Source organism: Ursus americanus, chromosome 13 (genome assembly GCF_024610735.1).
Source record: "Ursus americanus isolate L20-20 chromosome 13, mUrsAme1.1.p, whole genome shotgun sequence".
Lineage (NCBI taxonomy): Eukaryota > Metazoa > Chordata > Mammalia > Carnivora > Ursidae > Ursus > Ursus americanus.
Genome location: NC_142139.1, coordinates 67,702,270 through 67,725,475, shown reverse-complemented (window position 1 = coordinate 67,725,475; position 23,206 = coordinate 67,702,270). Strand labels below are relative to the sequence as shown.

Here is a 23,206-nt window from a genome sequence, read left to right as displayed (position 1 = left end):
ATCTTACCTGTAATAAATCATTGAATCCTTTTAAGAAATATATGTGCAAGAATTATTTTCATTGTCATTTTTTGCAGAAGTTTGGGCCTAAGGTTGGAACGCAGGCCTTTCTCATATAAAACCCATGCCTTTTCCACTACATACATTTATAGAAAAGATAGCAAATACATATTCTGTGTTTGTTCATCTCTGGAATGAACCTTTGCCCACTGGGCGTCGCCTGCCCTAAGCAGTCCCCATTGTTCTTTTTTTTTAGTTTATGGAGGAATTAACTGACCTCCTGGAGTGTTCTTTTATAACTTATTGCTGTATAAATGGCAGAAACATCAGATCCATCATCAGTTTCCCTGGGTCATAGTCTAGGTTCCATTATCTTCTGCCTGAATATGTCAATTTACTTTGTGGAATCCTCTTTACCAAATACAATATATTAAGGTTCTGACTGGCACATGAAATACCTCACGTCCCTATTTTTCCATTTCTCAGACTCTAAAGAAGGCAATTTGCAAACAAATGAATGTTTCTTCTATTAGTTACTCACCTGTAACATAAGTGATTCTGCAGGGTACAGCGACTGTATCTGCCTCTCATCTTTGATCAACAATTCGTTCCTTAGACATAAGGAATAGCAAGGAGGACCATAGCGGAAGGGAGGGAAGACTGAACGGGGAGAAATCAGAGAGGGAGACAAACCATAAAAGACTGTGGACTCTGGGAAACAATCCGAGGTTTTCCGTTGGGAGGGGGGTTAGCCAGGTGATGGGTATTAAGGAGGGCACATGTTGTGATGAGCTCTGGGTGTTATATGCAACTATTGAATCACTGAACACTACATCAAAAACTAGTGATGTACTATACAGTGGCTAACTGAACATAATAATAAAAAAAAATTTGTTCCTTAGAGATAACAACAAGGAAAAGTATTTTGATTGGATTAAAGTGACTAGGTATCAAGTGAATTATTTCTATGCGTCTATCATTAAATAGGTTTGGACAATTCTAGTTAAGTGTATCTTGAATGTAATGTGTTGGAAATTTGAACAAATTTTGATATTTCACTTTCATAACCCACTCACTGTAATCTGTTACTATCATAACTTGAGGTGAAATTTCCTTTGCTGGGCATTACTGTCTATCTTACTCATCACCAAGTCCCTGTGAAAGAAGTTAACCGTGCCTATCCGCTGGGTTCCTTCCCTTGGCATAATAGAATAAGCATTATAAATAGAAACAAATTATGTGGCCATGACATTTGGAAGACTGATACTCATCTCCATTCTTCATCAGCTACCCACGAAATAGCCACCAACATTCCTAAAGTTTTCACTTTCTCATTGGCAAGTAGCAAACTGCTTTGTCTCAGATCCTTTGTGAGGGATATGCTTATAGTTCTCAGGAAGAGACATGGATTTCAATATTCTCATTAAAAGATGCAAAATACAAGGTCTGGGAAAGAAAGGTGAAAGAGATCTTTCAAAGTATTTACCTCCTCCTCAAACTGGGTAACAAGAAGTGAACTCTTCCTAGAGGGAGGAGAAAGACTTGTCAAAGGATGAGAAAATTAATAACATTAGAGACTTGTACCTTGCCCACATTAACATTCTATCATTCCACGTGTTATCAGAAAAGAGAAAACTATATAATTAACTGCCACCCTAACACCCTACTCAGTTCCATGCTTAGCATTTCATCATATGACACATTTCACAATGTTGGCAAGTCAATATCCACATTTCGCAGATACAATATCCCTGCCCCTCTTGCTGCAGCGCTGGAGCCACGCCACTAACAAGAGTACTCTATCTCTGCACGGACTCCCAACTTCTGCCCGTAACTACAAACCTCTGCCCGTAACTACAAAGGCTGTGTCTGAAATGTCATATTGAGAACTTCTCAAACCTTGAAATTTTTTTCTATTTCCATCCTTCTTAGTGGCACTGGTCAGGCAGAGCCTTGGTTTCAAATTATTTACTTGACTCTTCCTCCAACCTTCTGCAGATAGCCAAAACAATCTAAGAAATGTAACGTAGCTTTTAAAAACACAGATTTTGGTTTGGAATCTCAGGTCTGAACTTGCTAGCTGAGTTACTAAGTCAGAGTCAGTCAGAAGAAGAAAAAAATAAAAACATTCTAGGGATTTCAAACAGAATGGAAATTAATGCAGGGAAATTATACCACAAAGTTAAGGAAAGGTTTAGAAGCGAAAGGGGGCATATTAGTCAGCTCTGACTGCCATAACAAAATCTCATAGTCTGGGTGGCTTAAACAACAGAACTTATTTTCTCATAGTTCTGGAGGCTGGAAGTCCAAGACCCAGATGCCAGTATGGTCAGGTTCTGGAGAGAGCTCTCTTTCTGGCTTGTAGACAGCCACTTTCTCACTGTTTTGTTTTGTTTTTTTTTTTTTCATGGCTGAGAGAAAGAGCTAGATCATTCATTTGTCTTCTTATAAAGACATGAATTTTATCAGATCTGGGCTCTACCCTTATGACTTTGTCTTAACCATTTCCATAAAGGCCCTATCTCCAAATACAGTCATATTGAGGGGTTAGGGCTCCAACATAGGAATTTGAGGGGGACACAATTTAGTCCATAGCAAGAAACAACGAGGCAACCAGAAATTAGTAACAGAAAGAACCCATTATCATCTCTGGGATTGGAATGACACAAGTAGATGTTGTTATCAGAACCCAGAAGCCAGGGCCATCTGGCAGAAGCTTAGACCCATGCAACAGAGGCAGCCCGGTGAGAACTGAGACTATGGAGGGAGGCATTGTCCAACGGAAACCAGACTCAAAAAGGAGAAGCAAGCACCCCTGGACAGGCTGCCTAAAGCAGGGCCAGGAATGCCAGGGAATATTCTCTGAGTCTCCCCTCTCCTGTCCTCTACTCTTTCACCAGTACCTCCCATTGGTCAATACTCCCTGGAAGCTATTCAGCAAGGGAGTCTGGGATATGTAGTTCCTCTCATACAGAGCGGAGCAGGGCCAAGGTGAGATATGGAGCTGAGCACAAACTGACAGATGACTAGCAAACTCACTGTATGACCTTGGGCAACTTTCTTTTCTGAACATCAGTTCCCTTATCTGCAAAATAGGGCCAATAAAAAAGTTATTTGTGGATTAAGGAATATAATTCTTGTGAAGCATTTAAGTCAGAGTAAATTCCCTACCCTGTGATAAGAGGTCAAAAAGTGCTATTTATTGTTAGTCAGGGGATGTATGTTTATTTTAGCTTGTCTTAACAATGACTCTGAACAATCAGGTCAAGAGAACTAGTCTCAGGATCAATAAACTAGGAAAATCCAAACGTTGATTTGAACCAAGCTATCTTTAAAATGAAACTTCTAAGAAGGTTAAAATAACTGCAGAGTGCCCATTCCAGCTTCCTCTCTGCTGTCTACTTCTTTTCTCCTTCTTATACGCTTCCATTTGAAGCCCCTGTCTTTCTCTTCCCCCCTCATCCAAAAGTTCCAAGGTTGTGTATAATAATGAAGATCATTAATCATTGGATCAGTGGATCAAAACCAATGCATCATTAATCCATTCAGATTTTTCCTCATTTCCAGCTTTAGACCATGGGAATGTGTAGGCCCTTTGTATAGATCATCTCCCTTACTGAATGACTCCTCTTACTCAGGAACGAGGGTCTCCGCAGATGTCCTTTGTCTCTAAGAGATAAATAATGGCACTAGGAGCCACTCAGCATATGACCCCCTCAGCATGAACTGCTTGCCAAGGGGAAGGCCATATCATTCTGCCAGGGTCACATCCTTCCCAACAAGGAGGAGACAGTGCAGATGGAATGGATCTCAACTTGTCTGCATCTCGCTTCCTGGAAAAATTGCACATCTCAGACCTAAGGAAGCCAAATGCTACCTACAAAGTCCCCAGGTGGCAGGCATGGGCTGTTTTCTCACAACAATCAAGGTAAGGGCATCTGATCAGTTTTAGAACTAAAATAGCAGGATTTGGATGCAAATGCAGAAGATAATCAGGACACAGCTGGGTCTCAGAGACAGAAGGGCTATAGGTAACAGATTCAAAATCCAGTTTTTACCTACTTGAAAGCAAAGCTCAAGCAGAAATCATTTCAAAAGAAAGCCTCCAGGAAAACCGGAATCTTGTACCAACAGTGTTTTCTTCTTCCAGGCCTCCCTCCTTTGGAGCTGGACATGAGCATGTCCAGCATAGTCACCCAAGAAGCCCGTGAGGCCCAGTTGTGTTTATGCCCCTCAAAAAGACAGAAGGTCAGAAAATATGCTGGAGAAGAGTCATACCAAAGATAGCTGGTCACGTGAGTCTCTGCACAATGGCAACATCTGTCTCCACAGCAATGGCAATAATTAAAACACCTAAAACTTGTCTATTTCTCTATAGTTTAGAAAGTAGCTTCTGATACATCATCCTGTATAAGGCCACACATTATGTAGGACAGATATTGTGATTTCTCTTCTCAATTTGTGGACATGGAAGCTCAGAGAAGTGATTTATCTATACATATAAGGGGAGAATCACCAGTGGGCCCTACCACATGCATTCCTAGGACATTTCTTAAAAGAAAGGATATTTAACTTTTATATTCAAATGTAATAACTTTTTCATTGTGGAATATTGGCACTGTACAATATTCATCCATATTCCTGCCATCTTAGATAACTGTTACATTTCAGCACAGTTCCAACTTTCTTCTACGTACAAATTTGATACAGAGGGATGAAACTATCTGAAACTATCATTAAGTAACCCACATTTTCGGTAACTAATTCAGTAATATTTTTTCAATATATTATAAATGTTTTTTCATTTTATTTTAAATTCATCACCATGACTAGATATTACATGGATGCAGCATTTATCAAGATCCACTGTCCTTCTGCAAACAGCTCCCCTGTCTGTGGTCACTGTAATCTATTCGTTCCAGTTCATTCAACAGTTTCAAAGCCACAATACTGAAGCCCCAAACTGTATAGATTCTGAAAATAAACAGGTTTGGTTGACCAAAATAATCTTTATTATTAATTATTATTATTATCATTATTATTATTACACTCAGCCCTTTCTCAAAGCTCAAACTACCAATTTATAATCCACACATGTTTGTTGAGCATCCAGTTCATAGGGGAGACATATCAGCTATGGAAGTGAGAAACTGATATTTGAATCATCTGACTTGAATATGATGCGGGGTAAGCAATCCTTGGTGAGGTTGTTTTTGACTTAAAAATTGGCATTAGGCAAAATAAATATCAGTAGCCAGGGTCACGATGTAGGCAAAATAGGTTTGAGGAAAAAAATTTTAAAAACACAGCAATTCAAGAGACCAAGGGAGGGTCAGGAGAGGCAGGAATCTTACCAGAACTAAAGAAGAAAGCCTGAAGGGAAAGAACTGACGTAGTTTGGTAGGAAAAGCATGACCTAACTAATAGTCAAAAAATACACTTATCTCTTGAGTGGCCTTGGACATGTCCCTTCACAGATTCTCAGACTCCTGAAGATGGAAGCAACATTATTGTCACAGTTATGTTTAGGTTTGTTGTGCATTTAGTAAGTGTCAGGAAACACACTAACAGCTTTACATGAAAGACTTTGCTTAATTTCAAGGTCATAACTACCCTAGGAAAAGAAAAGTATAAAATCAATTGTAGCAAATAAGGCGTTGAAGATAGGGGACTTAGAAAAACCATCCAATGTTACAGAACCAGTAAGTCTCAGAGAAAAGGCTCAAGTCCAGTTCTCTCGGATACATGCTCTCTGCTCTACACCAAAACACTGTCCTTGAAAGGACATCGAGTTTAGTCTTATCCCTGTGATCCTTAAGTCCACTTTATAACAATCTGCCAATATTGGAAAAACCCCAGTGATGAGGTCTACTGTCTACTAAGCAGTCCATTCCATCCTGAGCAGTTCCAAATGCATTAACTCATTCATTCATTCAACAAATATTTGTAAGCACAAATATTTTATGGGACAAGCATAGCTCCAGGCCCAAAGAATGTAGCAGTGAATAAATTAAGTCCCTGACTTGTGGAATTTATATTCCTGTATGAGGGAGAAGGGAAAAAAACAAAAAGCAAATATAAAGGATTCAGAGGATGATAAATGCTTTGGAGAAAAGGAAAGTAGGGTGCGGAGGTTAGGAAATACTGAATGGGGAGGATGGAGTTGCTATTGTATACAGGATAGTTAAGGAGGGTCTTTCTAATAAATAGGACATATTGAGATGAGATAAGATGCAGATATCTATGAAAAAGATACAGATATCTATGAAAGAATCCATTCCAGGCCAAAAGAACATCAAGTGCAAAGGCTCTAAGCAAAACCTTATTTGGTATGTTTGGGGAGTAACTAGGAGGCCAGGGTGGTGGGAACACAATAGTCAAGAGGGAAGAAGGCATCAAAGAGAGGTGGGGCCTGATCCAGGAGCCCCGTATAGGCCACAGAAAGTGCAAAGCTTTAGAGGGTTTTGAGCAAAGGAATGACACAGGTGCATTTTGAAAGAATCACTCTGGTTATTATGTCGAGTGTTGATGGGGGACAGGAGCAGCTGAGGACAAAAGGGCCAGTCAGGAAATTACTGCAATAATCAAGGCAAGAGAGTTTGGTATCACACTTAGAATCAAAGAGGTAACATCAGTGATGGTGAGAAGTACCAGGTCACTGGTCGTATTTTGAAAGTAAAGTCCATAAGATTTGTCAATGGAGGATTACAGAGAGTAGAAGAAAAGAGAAATTGAAAGTGACTCCAAAGAGTTTGGCCTGGGAAACAGGGACCATGGAGTTCCCATATCAATATGGGAACAACTGGAGAAGACTTTAGAAGAGGGCAGGTTTAGAGACGGGGAAGGGAAATGGAATATGGGCTTTGCCTTGGGAAGCTGACTGCCCATGAGACATTAAAGTAGAGATGGCATCTCTAAGGAAACCAATTACCATAAACTCTGTGCCCTTATTTTATCTGTAAAATGTGTAGAATGCTTGTCCTCCAAGCTCTCAGTGTTATGAGAAAAGGTGGAAGTGCTGTCAAAAGTAAAACACACCATCAAACCTAAATCTGATGATGGTGATCATTTTTATAATCATTAAAATTAAAATCTCAGCTGTGAAGAATGAAATGAATGCACAGATGGGGAATTTATCCCCATATGGATAGTAGGATGGAGACAAAGGAAAAAACAAGCCCGATGGCATAGATGTAAAATGAATGTGTTGGCTTTAACCGTGTGACGTGGCCTTGGCAATGATGGCACGCATGGGCTGCTTGCAATTGCCAAGAGAATATTTAAGTCTTTCAAAGCAATTTTCTTATTTTGATGTTTCAGAGTCAAGTCATTCATGGCCAAAAAGGTCTGCTTTTGTTCCCCAGGAATTATGATTGGCAATTTGATTGCTCTAAAACAAAATGGCTGGCTTTATTTTCTGGTCCTCTACCCTCATGCTTCAACTCCGTGTCCCACATGCGTGCCTTGGGAGAAGGGGACTCTTAGAACAGACAGAGACACAGACTCCATGCTGCTGGGGCAACAGCCGCGTCCTTCCAAGATGACAGCAGTGTACGGCTATCACCACAGTGGAATGGCAGCTCCCCATCTCCCAGGGCACAGAGCACGAAGTGAATTCTCAGTGTGTGAAGTCTGAGTTACTCAACTAGTTCACTGAATTGAAAACTAAGCACTTAAATTCAGCTTGTTCATTTTATAGGCAAGTGTCTGTTTAAGAAGAAGAAAATTTCAAGTGGTTTCTTGAACTGTACATTTTTTTTACAAACAACTCACTGTTTATCTGAAAAGCAAAAGAAGACAGATGAGTGTGAAACACCTTGAGCTTGTCTGATTTATACACTATTTCCAAAGCAATAGGTGACCCCTGATAAAACTATGTCTGTTAGATATCAAACGATCAGTAACAAAGTCAAAAAGCCCAGAGAGGAAGAAAAGGGGAGAGGGAGAGAAATGGTACCAATCTGTCCACTGTTGAACCAGTGTTGCTGTAACCAAACGAGACTACAACACAGTCTACTAATATCTGGGCCATCAAAAAAGAACAAGAATAACAATAATGTTATTTTTTGATAAGACAGCACTGTATGGTGCAGGGAAATACACTGGAGTCTCAGATTCTAGTTCCAGCTCTGCTATAACCAATTGCATCATGTAAGTCACTTCATTCTTCTGAATCTCAGTTTCCCTGTATGCAAAACAAGAAATACCTTGGGTAGCTCCTCACTTGGGATTTCTATCATTCTATGAAATTTTGCACACTGTGGAGCCTTTCTTTGAAGGGCTAATGGTCTTGAAGGGGAGAACTTCAAAACACTAGCAGGATTTGTACCCCAAGCATTGAACTTCAAATACACATATCTGACTGCAGCCTCACATATAACACAGACAAAACCTACCCTTGATGTTGCCCCTGCTGCAAAACCTGCTGCATCTTCCCCCATTTCATTCAGGAAAAACTCCATTCTCCTAGTTTCTCGCCTCAGCCTCTTTATTCTTATTCCAACACACTGAGCAGGCTTCCACCTCAGGGCACCCATTACCTGCTTTCTCTCTCGCATGTTTCAGGTCTCCCACCAATGAATGTCACCTTAACAGAGAAACGTTCCCTGAACAACCAACATATAAGTGCACCCTCTGCTCAAACTCTATCCCACTTACCTTACTTCATTTTTCATTATTACCCATACCACCTGAGATAGCATATATGTTTTTTAAAACTCATCTGCCTCAATGAAAATAGGATATTTTTATTGTGAAGGCTGAATCTTCCAGGGCTGAAGGACAGTACCTGTCCTCTAAAAGGTACTTGTAAGTTCTCTGTTGAATGAATGAATGATATAAACTTCCCGGAACGCGTACCGGCAGATGTAGCCTACAATGAGCCCCTGAACCCGGCATCCAGCCCCAGGACAAAGACTGGCCCAGCATATGGGCTCAGAGGCCTTGAGCCCTCTTCTGCACCTTGCCTTCTTCCTTCCATTGGGCCTCCCATACACCAGCACTGACTCTGCCTGGTCCCAGGCCAGGCTAAAGCTCTCCCTGGGGCAGATACGAGATCCAGAGAAATCTCTAGTGCATGTTTTCTAACCACCACCCACCCGCAGAAGAAAGCAAAAGAATATTATACTAGTAATTTTCTTTTTTTTTTTAAAGATTTTATTTATTTATTTGACAGAGATAGAGACAGCCAGCGAGAGAGGGAACACAAGCAGGGGGAGTGGGAGAGGAAGAAGCAGGCTCATAGTGGAGGAGCCTGATGTGGGACTCGATCCCAGAACGCCGGGATCACGCCCCGAGCCGACGGCAGACGCTTAACCGCTGTGCCACCCAGGCGCCCTATACTAGTAATTTTCACTTGGGTTCTTCCATGTACAGTTTAACACAAGGGCCTGGGCGGCCTCAAAGGGTCTGGGGAATGAAGGCCTCAGAACATCACAAAGGGAGGGACTGAAGGGCCTTACTTAGGCAGGCCTCCAAAGGGAAGTGAGTGCTGGCTCTCAATATTCTACACAAGTTCTTCCACCAAAACTGTCTAGGACAGTGAGTGAAGGATAAGAAGAAAAGACATGAAATGAATGTCTAGCCTTTGGCCGGTGCTTAGCTTAGAACATGCAAAGAGAGAAAGCTGAGCCTCTTCCCGCCTCCCTTTTGTTATGCAGAATGGCGTACTACCTTCTCCACCCCCCCCCTCCACACCCCCAAAAGGGGGAGTGAGCTGCAGATCTAAACTGGTTTTCTTTACTAAGGTTTCTCACGCTTAAGGTGCACCTGAATCACCTGAATTCTGGCTAAAATGCAGGGTCTAGTTCAATAGGCTTGGAGTGGGGCCAAGGCTGGGCATTGCTAACAAGCACCCGAGTGATGCAAACACAACTCGTCCACCTCCACCGCGAAATCAGGAGGAGGTCGCATCCAGCCCGCCTGGGGCTGAGCTGCTTTCTCCGGGTCTGGTCCCCTCCCTCCATCTCCCATCTCCACCGCAGTGCCGAAGCCTCAGAGTCCGGTTTCTTTACATTAAAATCTGATTCCCGAGCGGCTTAAGCTTTGGGCCAGGCCTCCGAGGGAAGAAGCACAGCCTAGTATGACTGCGGTTGCCCCCCTCTTCTGTTCCAGCCTGGGCTCCCGGAGCCGCCCCCGCCCTGGCTGAGAGGCCTCTGGGCTTGCAGAGAGGGACCGGTGACAGAAGTTTCCCGAGAGGCTGCGTTTCTGGCGAGACGCCGAGTCGCGCCCGCCCAGGGAACGCAGTGGACGCAGTGCCGCTGCGGAACTTTCCGGGGTGTCCTCCCGGCGCGGCCACCTGGAGAAAGATCGAGCAAAAGGAGGATTCCTAGCGCCTCTCCACGCCCTTCCCTTCTCCACCCCATCACCAAATGACTGGGCTTCCTGCCGAAAATGTGTGTCACCCAATCTGCTCTAAAGCATTTTAAGTCTTGGAACTTCACCGTGTGCGGGGTGGGATGGGGGCGGGGGGTCCCAGTGGCTAGAGAATTTGCCGCGGGCGCATTCTGCACTTTTGCGGGGATCGCTTTCCCTGGCGGCCAGGGGTGGGGGTGCTGGGGCTGCACTGGGTCCCTGCGCCACGCCGGCTTCCCCTTGGGGAAGCATGTCTGGGCTCTTCCCATTCACTGGGCGAACAGAAGCAGCTGGTTAAGCGCCCCCTTCCCCCCCCCCCCCCGCCCCGCCGACCCCGTGCTCTGGGTCTCTCCTGGTAAGATGGAAAGAAAAAAAGAAAAGAGCTGTGACCAGCGGCGGCCGGAGAGTCGGGTGGCGCCGAGGCGACCCTAAGGACGGCTTATGCGGAGGGGGGGGGGGGTGTTATTTGGCTTTATTAGAGAACATTTTGATTTTTCAAAGACTTTCATCTCAGCTCATTAGATTCCAACAGTGTTACGGAAGTGTATTGTTGAAATTATTTTTTTGAAAGTATGAGAATGCTGCATATTTTCAGTGTAATTCTAAAACATTATCAAATGCGCTCGGTTCTGTCCAGAAACACACCAGCTCTTGGCTGAGGGGCCCGGATCCCGCCTCCGGTTCTTCCATCCGCCACACCCCGGGGCGAGGGGAAAGGAGCAGCGGTGTCGGACGGGCGTCTTGCTGGTCCTGGGCAGACGAGAAGGAAAGATCCTGAATCTACAATTAGACCCTCAGCTCCTCAGGAAGGACGCCCTTCCGTGGGACGATAGAAAGTACTCCGTTCTACTCATCTTGCTTAAATGATCCCCGAGTTTGAGCGAAATGTTGTTTTACAAGCGGTCAGGGAAGAGGTTGCAGGGCTGCAAAGCCTCCTGACTTCCGCGACTTGAACCGAGAGACACCTGCCTCACCCCCTCTCATAACAAACTGAGGGGTGAGTGCCCAAATAACACCCCCCACCCCCCAGAATACGCCAAGTGGATTGCTTTGCGTGAGGAGGGGCCCTTTGTTGAAGGGCTGGGAGTCACCCAGGGAAAAGTGCCGCAGTGCTGTAGAAGCTGAAATCAGCCTCCGCTCCTGATTTCTGGAGATTTCGGCCGAGTTCTGGGTGCCTAAAGCTCTCTCCGGAGGCACCCTGGCCGTTTTCTAATTTCCACTCTTCGGTGGGTCCGGAAGGCGTTGGGGCCAGGCACGAAGTTACAAGGGGGAATAGAGTACAAGCTGTCTTTGTCTCCATTATCTTTCCCAAGTGCTCCAACTACGTCACCAAAGTCACTAAGGCCCTTTGGAGATTTGGTTCACATTCTCAGGCCGCGCCTGCACACACGTTCTCTTACTAAGTGCAGCATTATCAGGATTCTGCGTCCTCAGAACCCGCGAGTCCCCGGGGGCCAACGGACAAACATATTGCATCTGGGTCTAGGGAAGGTGATGCATTTTATTCTCGCCTCAAAATCGCCCTCTGATTTCACATGTCTGACACCAATTCTTCAGTCTCCAGCTGTGTGAATGATTTGTGGTTTACAGTTGAGGTTCTCTTTCACACATATGCTCCCGTGAGTGTGCCTAGGTGGGGGAGGAGAAGGAAAAAGCCGGAGGTTCTCTCTAATGGGTGGGTGCGTGTATGTCTGTGGGGTTTAACCTCTGCAGTAGAAAGGCGGGGTTTTCCAGTGACTAAATAATTAGAAACAAATTAACAGCTCAGAATGAGTAGATCATTTCTTCCCCTCAAACAAGAGATGATTAAGTAAAACTCAGAGTTTTAATAGAGGGTTTCTGTCTTTAGTAATGGGGGAGACACAGAGTAACAAAGGAATTTCAGTTTTGCTGCACTGAAGCATCCTGCTAGGGTTGTGTTTGTTTTTTAGTAGTCAGATCAGGAAATGGCCCGTACTCTATATGAAATTATACAGATATGGGTGGTTATAGATTGAAAGAATGGCATTTAGCTAAGAGCAAAAGGATTAATGGCCATCGATGCACACATAAAAATGTCTTTAATAGCTACAAGAAACCTGAGTCTCATCTACAGCCTCTGAGTTTTTTTTCTAAAGCCACTTCATATTTAAGACTAGCTGTAATCAATATAACTTTTGTTTATTAGAATGTTTCATTTAAAATTATGTGTGTCCTATATCAGAATCTAAGGTATTAAAAAAAATCTGAGGTCAACTGGGATAGGTTTGACCACCTCACAAAACACTTATTTTCCTGTCACAACCTACCATAAGTCATGTATTAGTTGCCACCATATTTATCCCAATTAACTAAAATAATACATATTTCATTTCAAATGAATTCATACAGGAAAGCTAAGTCCTTGAAGTACAACAAGCAAGCTTTATAGAAAAATAATATGGGACACATATCAGGAGCCATTCAAATGTGCATAATACACTTTTAACAGATAATCCCCCTAGGGGAATTATTAAAGAAATACTTTAATAGAAGGACAATTGTGAAGAGATCCATCGACGAAGATATTCATTGCCAAGCTGTCTATAGTTTTCACGAACGAACATATTTTTAAACTTAAATTGGGACATCTGCTCAATTAAGGATGAGTACTCCGATGAGAAAAAAAAGAATATTTGAAGGTGGAATTGTTTCAGAATCTCTTGAATGAATGATTGTTCACAAAAGAAATCATCATATGCCCACCATCCTGTGGTGACCTCCAGTGATCTTCACCTCTAGATGTTTATGTCCTTTTGTAGTTCTCTCTCCCATTGAATCAGAAAGGCTGGTCTCTGTGACCAAAAGAATATTGTGGCAATGATGGTGTGTGACTTTCAAGGCTTTCAAGGTCATAAAGACATTGCAACTTCTCCCTTGGTTTCCTGGAAGCCTTGCTCTGGGGGAAGCCAGCTGCTGTATTGTAAGGATCCTCAAGTAGCCCCCATGGAAAGCCCCACATGGAGCAGAAATTGCCAGCCAAGTCAGTGAACCACCGTAAAGTAGATTCTGCAGGCCTAGTTAAGCCTTCAGATAACAGTAACCTCAGCCAATGTCTGACTGCAACTTCACTGGAGACCCAGAATCAGAACATGCCAATGGAGCCACTCCCAAATTCCTGATCTGCAGCGATGAAGAAATAACGGGAGATTGGGATTGTTTTAAGCCACTAAGTTTTGGAGTGATTTGTTACACAGAAATCGATAGCTAATACTTATTTCATATTAATTTGATGAATATTATGTACTTATCAAGGAAAAAAAGGTACTGTTTACTACTTTCCCTCTCCATGCATTCACTCTGTCATTAAAATATCATCTCAAGAATTTCCTGAATCATTCCACATCACGCTATGTCTACTACTGCTGCCTTCTGCTGAGTCATCACACCACCTTCTCTCCTCTGAGCTAAAACAGCCTTCTAGTTAGTCACTCTGCTTTGATTCTTGCTTTCCTAAAATCCATTCTCTATGCAGGAGCCAAAGTGGGCCTCATAAAGTAGCAATCAGATCATGCCACCTTCCCCTACTTAACCCTTTCAAAATGTTCTTATTGCACAAGGAATAAAACAGACTCCTTGGTCTATAAGCCCTTGTATAATCTGACCTTTGCCCTGTCTTTTACTCTCCACCCTTTTACTCTCTGTCTCATTCTTAATGCTCAGCAATGAGCTGAAGGCATTTTTCTGGGTTCAAACAAGCCAAGCTTTTGTACTTGTTGTTCCTCCTACCTGGAGATCATTGCATGTCTGGCTCAAATCCACTGTCACCTACTTATTAACTAATTTACTAGTTTATTGTCTGTTTATGAACACACATACCCCACTGTAGTCCCTGAAAGCAGGGATATTGTCTGTCTTACTCCTTGTACTTAGAACACGGCCTCTCACATTACTAATATGAGTGAAATGAATAGACAAGCTCTGTCTAAATATGCATAAAATGAAGCAAGGACTAAAGAAGAATATATAAATGAAAATAATGGTGTTTGAATGGAGGAAATATGACTTTTTCCATTTTAAATTTGTTTTGAATACTGTTGTTATATTATTTTTTAAACCCTCCATACAAATAATTATCTACATTGAAGTAGGATTAAAAGGCTACCAATAGTTACGTTTTGGGATGCTGAAATTTTCTTTTTCTCATGATACTTTCCCTTTTGACTTTCTAGCTCTCATATAAGACCTTCACTGGGAATTTTCTAGAAGACCTTAACTGAAACGGCCCCCATGCATACCTTGTATAATTCACTGCACTCCATGCTGCTGGACATTTTCCAAAGAGGAAAATACCCAGAATTATCCACTGGAACCCCCTTTCAAACATGAATCATGGCTGGACCAATTCTTATATCTCACACTCCATTTCCAAGACAGAAAGAAAAAATTCTTCATCCTGGCCATATTTATGGAAGTTCTTATAAACATTAAACCTTTGCCATTCTAGAAATATTTATTAAGATGCCCACTAAATGCAAAGCACTTTGTTGGATGTTGTAGGGGGAAACCAAAATATTTATTTATTTAGTCAACCTTTATCCATTTCCCAAAATGATTTGGAATAGCTTACAACGAGAAAACATGCAAGAGGTAAGAGGAGGAGGATGAAGAAGAGGAAGAGCAGAAAGAGAAAAAGCAATAGAGTCAATGAAATATATATATATATATAAAAAACTAGAAAGCTATGACCAAGTAGAAGAATTACACTGTGAGAATCAACCTCCCTGAAAGTTGATGATCATTGAAGATAAACTTCAAATTTATCTCTGTTTACAAAACCTGGTTCCTGCCTTCCAACAGCTTACAGTTAAGCAGAGGAATTAAGATATGAACATAAACAATCAAAGGAATTAAAGAAAAGCTTGAGCATCCCAAGGAACTACAGTGGGACATTGTAAATGCAAACATGCCCCTTGACCAATACAAGAATTGCATAGTAAGAATTCTAATAATTGGGGGCGCCTGGGTGGCACAGCGGTTAAGCGTCTGCCTTCGGCTCAGGGCGTGATCCCAGTGTTATGGGATCGAGCCCCACATCAGGCTCCTCTGCTATGAGCCTGCTTCTTCCTCTCCCACTCCCCCTGCTTGAGTTCCCTCTCTCGCTGGCTGTCTCTATCTCTGTCAAATAAATAAATAAAATCTTTAAAAAAAAAAAAGAATTCTAATAATTGTGTGCAAATTCCCAGGCTACTGTCACAACACATGCCTGTGAAGATCTGCTCTGATTCCACAAAGATACATCTCAACCTGACTGCCAGGGAGAGGCAGTGTGATGTACTGAATAAGAGCACGGACTTCAGAGCTGAGGCTGAATCCCAGCCCTTCCACAAACTACCTGTGTGACCTTGGTCAACTTACCTAACTGTAGTTTCTCATCTATGTAATGGAGATGATAATCATACTGGACTGAAAACATTGACATAAGAGAGAAATTGATGAGTTAATACATATAATGCACTTCGATCAGTGCCTGGGACACAGCAACCATTCTGACAGCATTAAAATCTCCATGTGAGGGGAAAAAAGCAATCAGATTGATCGCTTACGAATTTAATGCTAAGTTGAGCAATTCCCTTTAAGTGATGGATTTTAGTGTGGACATCACAGTCATATGTATATTTCCAATTTAGCCTAAACTTCCATAAGTTTTTCAGGAATTTTGAATCATGAAACTAGAAAGGATCTGACATGTCAACCATTGAACATATATGCAGCTAAAACAACTGAGGCTGGAGTGGGGGTGGGGTTGAGGATATGACCAGGACTCCGAAACAAGAATGCTAGAATCCAGAATAAATTCTTGGATCTCTGCTCTTTCCACAGGGTGTTGGAACCGGGAGTGGGACTGATTAACAGAATACTCTTGGCTTTCTAGGCATTCTAATCTGTTAAGAAGTTATTAATTCAATATTTGTTTGTGTTCTATAGAAGAAACGATGCTAGACGCTTGGCATAAAATGGTGAGCAAGAAGTCTGATTACCATGCTTCTGAAGATCACACTCTAGCAGAGAATGCAGACATTTATCAAACGATCATGGACACAGATGCTGATTACAAGTGTGTAAAGTCTACAAAGTCTACATGGTCTTAAGAACACATTTAGTAGAGGAATTTAGCCCAGTTAGGGAAGCCTTCCCCAAGGGAATGACAACTGAACCTTAACTGGGCAAGAATGAGGAAAGGAAAGAAAAGTGCTCCAGATGGAGAAATCAGAAAAACCCCTGTAACAGGTGGAAGAACAGAGGGCCAGGATGACTGAAGCACCAGAAGTAAGGGACGAGGGGATACAGAGAGGATGAGATCAGAGAAGGAGGCTGGAGTTAGGTCAATGCAGTCCTTCAAGATCCCTTTAAAGATTTTGATTTTTATCTTAAAAGAAATGGGAAACTGGGGTGTCTGGGTGGCTCAGTCCGTTGAGCATCTGCCTTTGGCTCAGGTCATGACCCCAGGGTCCTGGGATCAAGCCCCACATCAGGCTCCTTGCTCCCAGGGAACCTGCTTCTCCCTCTCCCTCTGCCTGCTGCTTCCCCTCCTTGTGCTCTCTCTCTCTCTGTCAAATAAATAAATAATGTTTAAAAAACTGGGAAACTATTGGAGGGTTTTAATCGAGGGGATGACATGATCAAAATTTCCTTTTTAAAGGATGGCTTACTGTAGTGTGCTGATCAAAGAAAGACACCAGTAGGCAGACACTGGGAGGTTCCTAGGGTGGTGTCAAGGTAAATGGAGAAGCGTGGATGGATAGATTCAAGATATATAGGCAATAAAATCAGTAAAGCTTGGTTAGATTAAACCAGAGGGATTGGGGAGAGGAAATGGGAGGCATGATGCCATGCCTGTCCAGTGTCTGGTTTGCAGAATTGGATGACTGGGGAGTGGTGTCATGAACTGGAAGAGGGGATACTGAAAGAGAACTGGAGTTTTGGGGGAAGCAGAAGAGAGAGAGGTACTGAGCCAGGTACCAAATTTAAGGAAATGTTTTTAAAGACTTCAAATCCATTTAGTTCAGTTTTTTTTTTTTTTTTAGTATTTTATTATGGCACACAGGATAGAATATGGTACAGTGTTGTTACTTCAAGTAATTCTGAAACCAACCATTTCCATTTGGCTAAAGTTACTTTTTTTTTTACATCTAATTTGCATCTGTCTTAGACTTATCATGTGTAGCATCCTATATTTAATGAACATCAGTGTGAAAAGCTTGGTTTCCAAGGCGACTCCTAGCCTTTACAGAAGCCAATATACTGAGAATCTTCATAGTTCAAATCCATAGCATCATGATAAATAAATAATTTTACCTATTTGTGTGGTGACATATATTTAACTAGAAATAGGTAGTGTGAAGAATCAGATAAATTTAAATGGAGACCACTTCACTCTCAGGTTAAATTCGTCAACTTTTACAAGTTGTCTAAAGAACAAATATTGAACGAAATTAGCTGACAAAACAATTGTCTAAGAACAAAGGCAGAACAGCGGATTATCAGTAATTTCATCTACATTCCACATCAAGTGCAAGAGCTTTCACAACTGTACAGTGAACAAGGAGGGTGCATGGGGTGTGTGTTTGATGCAATGTCCAACCAGTTAGAGCTATCACTGAAATCCAAACATTTCCCGATAAGAACATGCAGAGCAATGCAATGCAACACACAGGAAGATCATCTCCTCTCTTTACTAATAACAATTTCATTATCTGTCATCTGTAGTTTTTAAAAAAGTCTAAAGTGGGTGGTATTTAATGTTGTTTACTTGAGGCAACGGAATCAAGCTACTAACACACTGAATCATGAGCTCAGGATTGCAGGCAACATGTTTGTAACGGCAAATAATCCTTGATATTCTGACTCTCTCTATCCAAAATTATACATGGAAAAAATAATATTCCTTCTAATTATATCAATTGTTTGGGTTTCCACTTCTGCCCATATTTGGACTGTATTAAAATAATGTGGTTATAGTAATGGATGGGTGGGATTCATATTCTATCCACATTGCACTAATTATTAAATCACCTAATTACCACAAAAGGTATATTTATCATATTACACCATTGCCTCCAAGAAAGCCATTCCCAACGTTATATAGTACCTTTTATGGGACAGAGTATATCGCTAATTACAAAAGAAAAATCCCAGAGACTCCCTTTTACTCAAGTTTATTATTGCAAAATTTCTGAGGGAGAGATTTCATGAATGGTCGTGACCTAACTGTATCCCTCAGAATTACCAATTAGGGGGAAAAAATGAATTGTAATTATTAAAAATTGGGACTTAAAAAAAATTTGGAGGTCGATAGTCCACTTGGCTTATATTGGTGCTTTACGATATTTTAATTAAGTCAACAACCACAGCAAGAAATGTCATTCAGTGTAACTTTATTTACTATTTATTGCACATGATTCGAGGTCTTTAATTTCTAACCACCAAAGATTCAAAGGACTATTTTTACCATGAAGTTTAACATTAACATTAGTGAATTCATTTATTCATGTTTTTTTTTTTATTGTAAACATCTGAATTATTCACATTGCCATACATCCTGAACTCGTAAGCGTGGACCATGCACGGCTGGCAGCAAGCCAGGAAGCCACTCTGCAAGCAAACAGATACTCTGCATAAGGAGAAAAGTCATAGCACAACATTGAATGTCCAACCTATGTCATCTCAGAATTATACATATATTGACTTCTTAATTCATATAATATCTGGAACTCAACTGGTTGGTTGGTGATGGGGTTGACCTGATTTCGGGAGAATTCTTCCTGGAAGGATTAAGGACAGAGGGGCTCAATCTTTCTTTTTAGTTGCTTGTTCCTCCCCAGCACCGTTGTCTTTTTTCTCCTCCTCCTCGGCTTCTTTGGTTTCTTCTCCTTCTTCGCCTTCACCTCCTTCCTCTTCCTCCTTTGCCTCCTCAGATTCTTCCTTGGCAGCTTTAACATGAAAAGATAATGTACAAACTGCAAATCCAGGGGAAGTCATTCAAAACATTTCTGCTCAGGTTTTGTGTGGAACTCCAATTGTCAGAAAGCTTCCCCCAAACTTCTCCACCCCGTCCCCCAACACACACACAACTGACGGTGCTGGCCACTGAACTCAATACCCTCTTCTTAGAAAAAAAGCCAAAAAGCAAACAATTATTTTTTAAAAAAACTACTTTTGTTCTTAAGGCCACCAAACTGCTGGGTCAAATATATTTTTTAAATGTTTAATAAGAATAAAAAGACAGCAGTAGGAGGATATTTTGAATGTTACTTTGAAAAGCCACCAAGCTAAGCAGAGAGGACAGCCAATTTGAAAAACCAGGTACTTACAAAAGGTTTGTCAAATAACTTATTTAAGATTCTCAAGTCATATATGAATAAAACTTCCTTGACCTAAGCAAGGCTTCATTTCTCTTACCCATCTCCTAGCAATACCCATGCCCTGATTGCACCTGACCTTGTAGGGATTTCCTTTTTACCATACCTTCTTCCTCTTCAGCTCCTTCCTCTTCAGCAGCCTCTTCTTTCTCCTTCTCCTCCTCCTCGGCTTCTCCTTCAGAGGGGGGTTCGTCCTTGGCTTCCTCGGCCTTTGCAGCCTCAATGGTCTCCTCCACCTCGATCTGCTCCTCCTGGACGTGGCTGGTGTAATAAGACGGGAAGGAGCGGGCAGACATCAAGTAGGAGCTGGTCTGTAACCCACCATAGGCAGATCGGCCAAAGACCTGAGAGCTCTGGGAGTAGCCGCTGGTTATGCTTCCCACGCTGGTGAAACTGAGCCGGGTCTCCTCACCTTCCAAGAGTTTCCTGGGAAGGCAGGGGAGGATAGGGTTAATAAACAGGAATACAGGAAGTGTGTTGAACAACTTGCCTGCTCTGAGCCCCCCACTCATCTTCCTCCCCTAATGCCACCCCCAAAGGCAAAGGAGAGCAGGAACAGGGCTGGGAACTATCAAAACTTCATGACAGGGGATGTTGTGTCTGGCACTAGAACAAAAGCAAAACAAAACAAAATCAGAAAAACAAACTAGCTTAAAATAGCCCTATTTGATTTAAAATGTAATGAGAAACTAAGAACATAACTTTTTATGATACAGTGTCCAATTCTTCTGTATTTGTCTAAATACTTTCTTGGAAAAAGCCAAAAAGCAAACGATTATTTCAAAGGACTATTCCTGAAGGTTTCTGACTCAATATAAATGAAATCTGATTTTCTTCCTAAACCTGAATGGCTGCTCCACCCCACTGTTTTTACCTATAAGCTGCAATCTCAATGTCCAAAGCCATCTTCACATTGAGGAGGTCTTGGTATTCTTTAAGGTATCGTGCCATTTCACTCTTCGTGGTTCGCAATTCATTTTCTAATTTGTTGATTGTGTCCTGTTGGAGGACAGAAAAAATCCAGCCATAAATCCTGATTGCTGTCATTTTACCGTAGTACATCTGCAAAGGCCTAACCTACTTAAACCCAAAGGGCACCCCTTAGATAAAATCTCCCCTAAAACAACTACCTTTCCTCTTTTTTAACCTTTCCTTCCTTGCATTAAAAAAAAAAAAAATTCAGCTCAGGAAGCATGAAATGAAAACAAAAAAATAGTAAAAAAAAAAAAAAAACCTGATAGAAGAAAAATTCTTTTTTGTTTTCTTTTAATCACTACAGTCTAATGATCATCAGTAAAATGCCTGCAAAAATTTAATTGCAAAACACTTTGTTTCATATTCATTAGTTAACTTTATCCAGGTAATTTGCAAGAAATTACTCCATTTCTTTACAGGAGTAGGAAATAGCTAAATAAAAAAAATAGTAATAATTGTATCTAAAATATTTTCTCTATACCTATATTATTTTTCTCCTTCCCAGAAAATGGAGATCCTTAAAAAGAACTGTCTTACTACGAACATTACCTACTACAGTTTTGACTGCATGCCTGTCTACCTAAGGGCAAGGAGTGGTTGATGAAACTAGTCTTGAGTATGCTTGGTCACAGGCATCCTTCAGAACTAATGAAAGCTCTCTACTGTATTTATTAAGCAGATGGTCCAATCTGTACTGCAAAGCGACTTGTGGTTAGTGAAGGACATTTAAGAGAGGCAGGCCAGAGGCAATGCCCAGCTCCCACCGCTTCATCCACCCCACCCCACCCCAGCCCACCCCACCCCTGTAGGGCTGGGCAGCTTTAATGCGGAGCTAGATTCAGCTGCACCAAGCACGTCTCCTCAGACTGCAGTGGAGCCCCCACCCCCGCCCTCCAAGTGCCCCACCCCTCCCACACAGTCTCTGAGGAGCCAAGTTCTACTCCCTAATAGCTGCATGCGGATGCCTCATCTCTGGTCTCCACTTTCTGGGCGCGCCCTCAACTCTCCACCCTTCCCCATCCCACCCCCACAATTTGCTCCTGCAGCTCCCTCCCCGCCCCCCACTGTGTTTGCACGGTACCGTACCTGCATAGCACTAATATCGGCGTTCTGCTTGTCCTCCAGCTCCTGCAGCTGCTTCTCCAGCGCTTCGTTCATGCCCCGGCATGCTTCGATCTCCAGGGTCTTGGCCTTGAGCAGGCGGCGGCTCTCGGACACCTCGTCCTTGGCGGCGCGCACCGCGTCGGTGTTCTTGGCGGCGCTCTCGGTCAGCACGGTGAAGCGGCTCTTGAACCACTCTTCGGCGTTCTGCATGTTCTTGGCAGCCAGCTTCTCGTACTGAGCACGGATGTCCTTGAGCGCGGCGGAGAGGTCGGGCTTGGAGGACACGTCCATCTCCACGGAGATCTGAGCGTATTGGATCTGCGCCTGCAGCTCGGCGATCTCCTCTTCGTGCACTTTCTTCAGAAAGGCGATTTCGTCCATCAGGCTGTCAATGCGTTTTTCGAGCTCGGCGCGGGCGAGGGCTGCCTCGTCGGCTCCTTTGCGCGCTTCCATCAGCCGGCCCTCGGCGTCCTCGCGGCTCAGCACCTCCTCTTCATAGCGCGCCTGCAGATTGCGCAAAGTCTCCTCCAGCCCTTCGCGCTCGCCCTGGAGTGCCTGCTTCTCGTTGGTGGCGTCTTCCGCCGCCAGGCGCAGGTCGCGGATCTCCTGCTCGTACAGCGCCCGGAAGCGGGAGGGCTCGGAGTGCTTCTGGCGCAGCACCAACAGCTCGGCTTCCAGTACCTTGTTCTGCTGCTCCAGCTCGTGCACGCGCTCGATGAAGCTGGCGAAGCGGTCGTTGAGGTCCTGCAGCTGCGCTTTCTCCTGGGTGCGGATCGACTTGAGGTCGTTGCTGATGGCGGCTACCTGGCTCAGGTCGAGATTCTCGAGACTGGGCATCAAGGAGCCAGAGCTGGAGGAGTAGCTTCGGCGCACAGACAGCGAGGAGGAGACCGGCGCGGAGTAGCTGGAGTAAGCGGAGCGCGCGGTGCTGTAGCCGCTGCGCACGCTGGAGATGTGCACCCGGGGCGTCTCCACGTAGCGCCGCTTGTAGGAGGTCGAGTAGTAGGGCTCGTAGCTGAAGGAACTCATGGTGGCGGTCGGAGCCCCTCTGGCTCGCGGCGGAGATGGGGGCCTACAGAGAGAGAACGGGGGAGAGAGGGAGAGGGAAAGGTGGATGGCTGTGTGCGGCTCGGCGCGGTCCTGCCACCCCTATTTATACGCGGGGAGCATTCTGACGCAGCCTGCGATCGATCACGGCGCGCCGGGCCAGTGGGGGCAGCGCGCTGCTGCAGCCAAGGGGAGGATTCTGCGCAAAAGGGAAGGCGGGGGCGAGCGACAGGCAGCTCCGGTGCTGCGGCGCTCGTCCTTTCCACTTGTCTCCGAGGCCCTGGATTTTTCCCTGAGACCCCTTACCCCTCACTCATTCCGTTCCCCAGCCAACCCCCCCATCCTAG

General features: G+C 43.4%; 1 protein-coding gene across 1 annotated transcript; it reads right to left on the bottom strand.

The window, feature by feature from the left end:
• Positions 1-18,732: 18,732 nt before the first annotated feature.
• On the bottom strand, positions 18,733-22,969 carry NEFL (neurofilament light chain). The gene is made up of 4 exons (XM_045774123.2): positions 21,795-22,969; positions 20,608-20,732; positions 19,840-20,159; positions 18,733-19,304 (listed from the first exon to the last, which is right to left on the bottom strand). The coding sequence occupies exons 1-4, from the start codon at positions 22,839-22,841 to the stop codon at positions 19,162-19,164; spliced, it is 1,635 nt and encodes a 544-aa protein (XP_045630079.1). The 5' UTR covers positions 22,842-22,969; the 3' UTR covers positions 18,733-19,161.
• Between the last annotated feature and the right edge of the window lie 237 nt (positions 22,970-23,206).

Coding starts and splice junctions, on each gene's coding strand:
- NEFL (XM_045774123.2), bottom strand. CDS start 22,841: ATGAGTTCCTTCAGCTACGAGCCCTACTACTCGACCTCCTACAAGCGG. Junction 20,160..20,607: donor ATTGAGATTGCAGCTTATAG/GTAAAAACAGTG, acceptor CTGCCTTCCCAG/GAAACTCTTGGAAGGTGAGG. Junction 19,305..19,839: donor AGGAGCTGAAGAGGAAGAAG/GTATGGTAAAAA, acceptor TTCATGTTAAAG/CTGCCAAGGAAGAATCTGAG.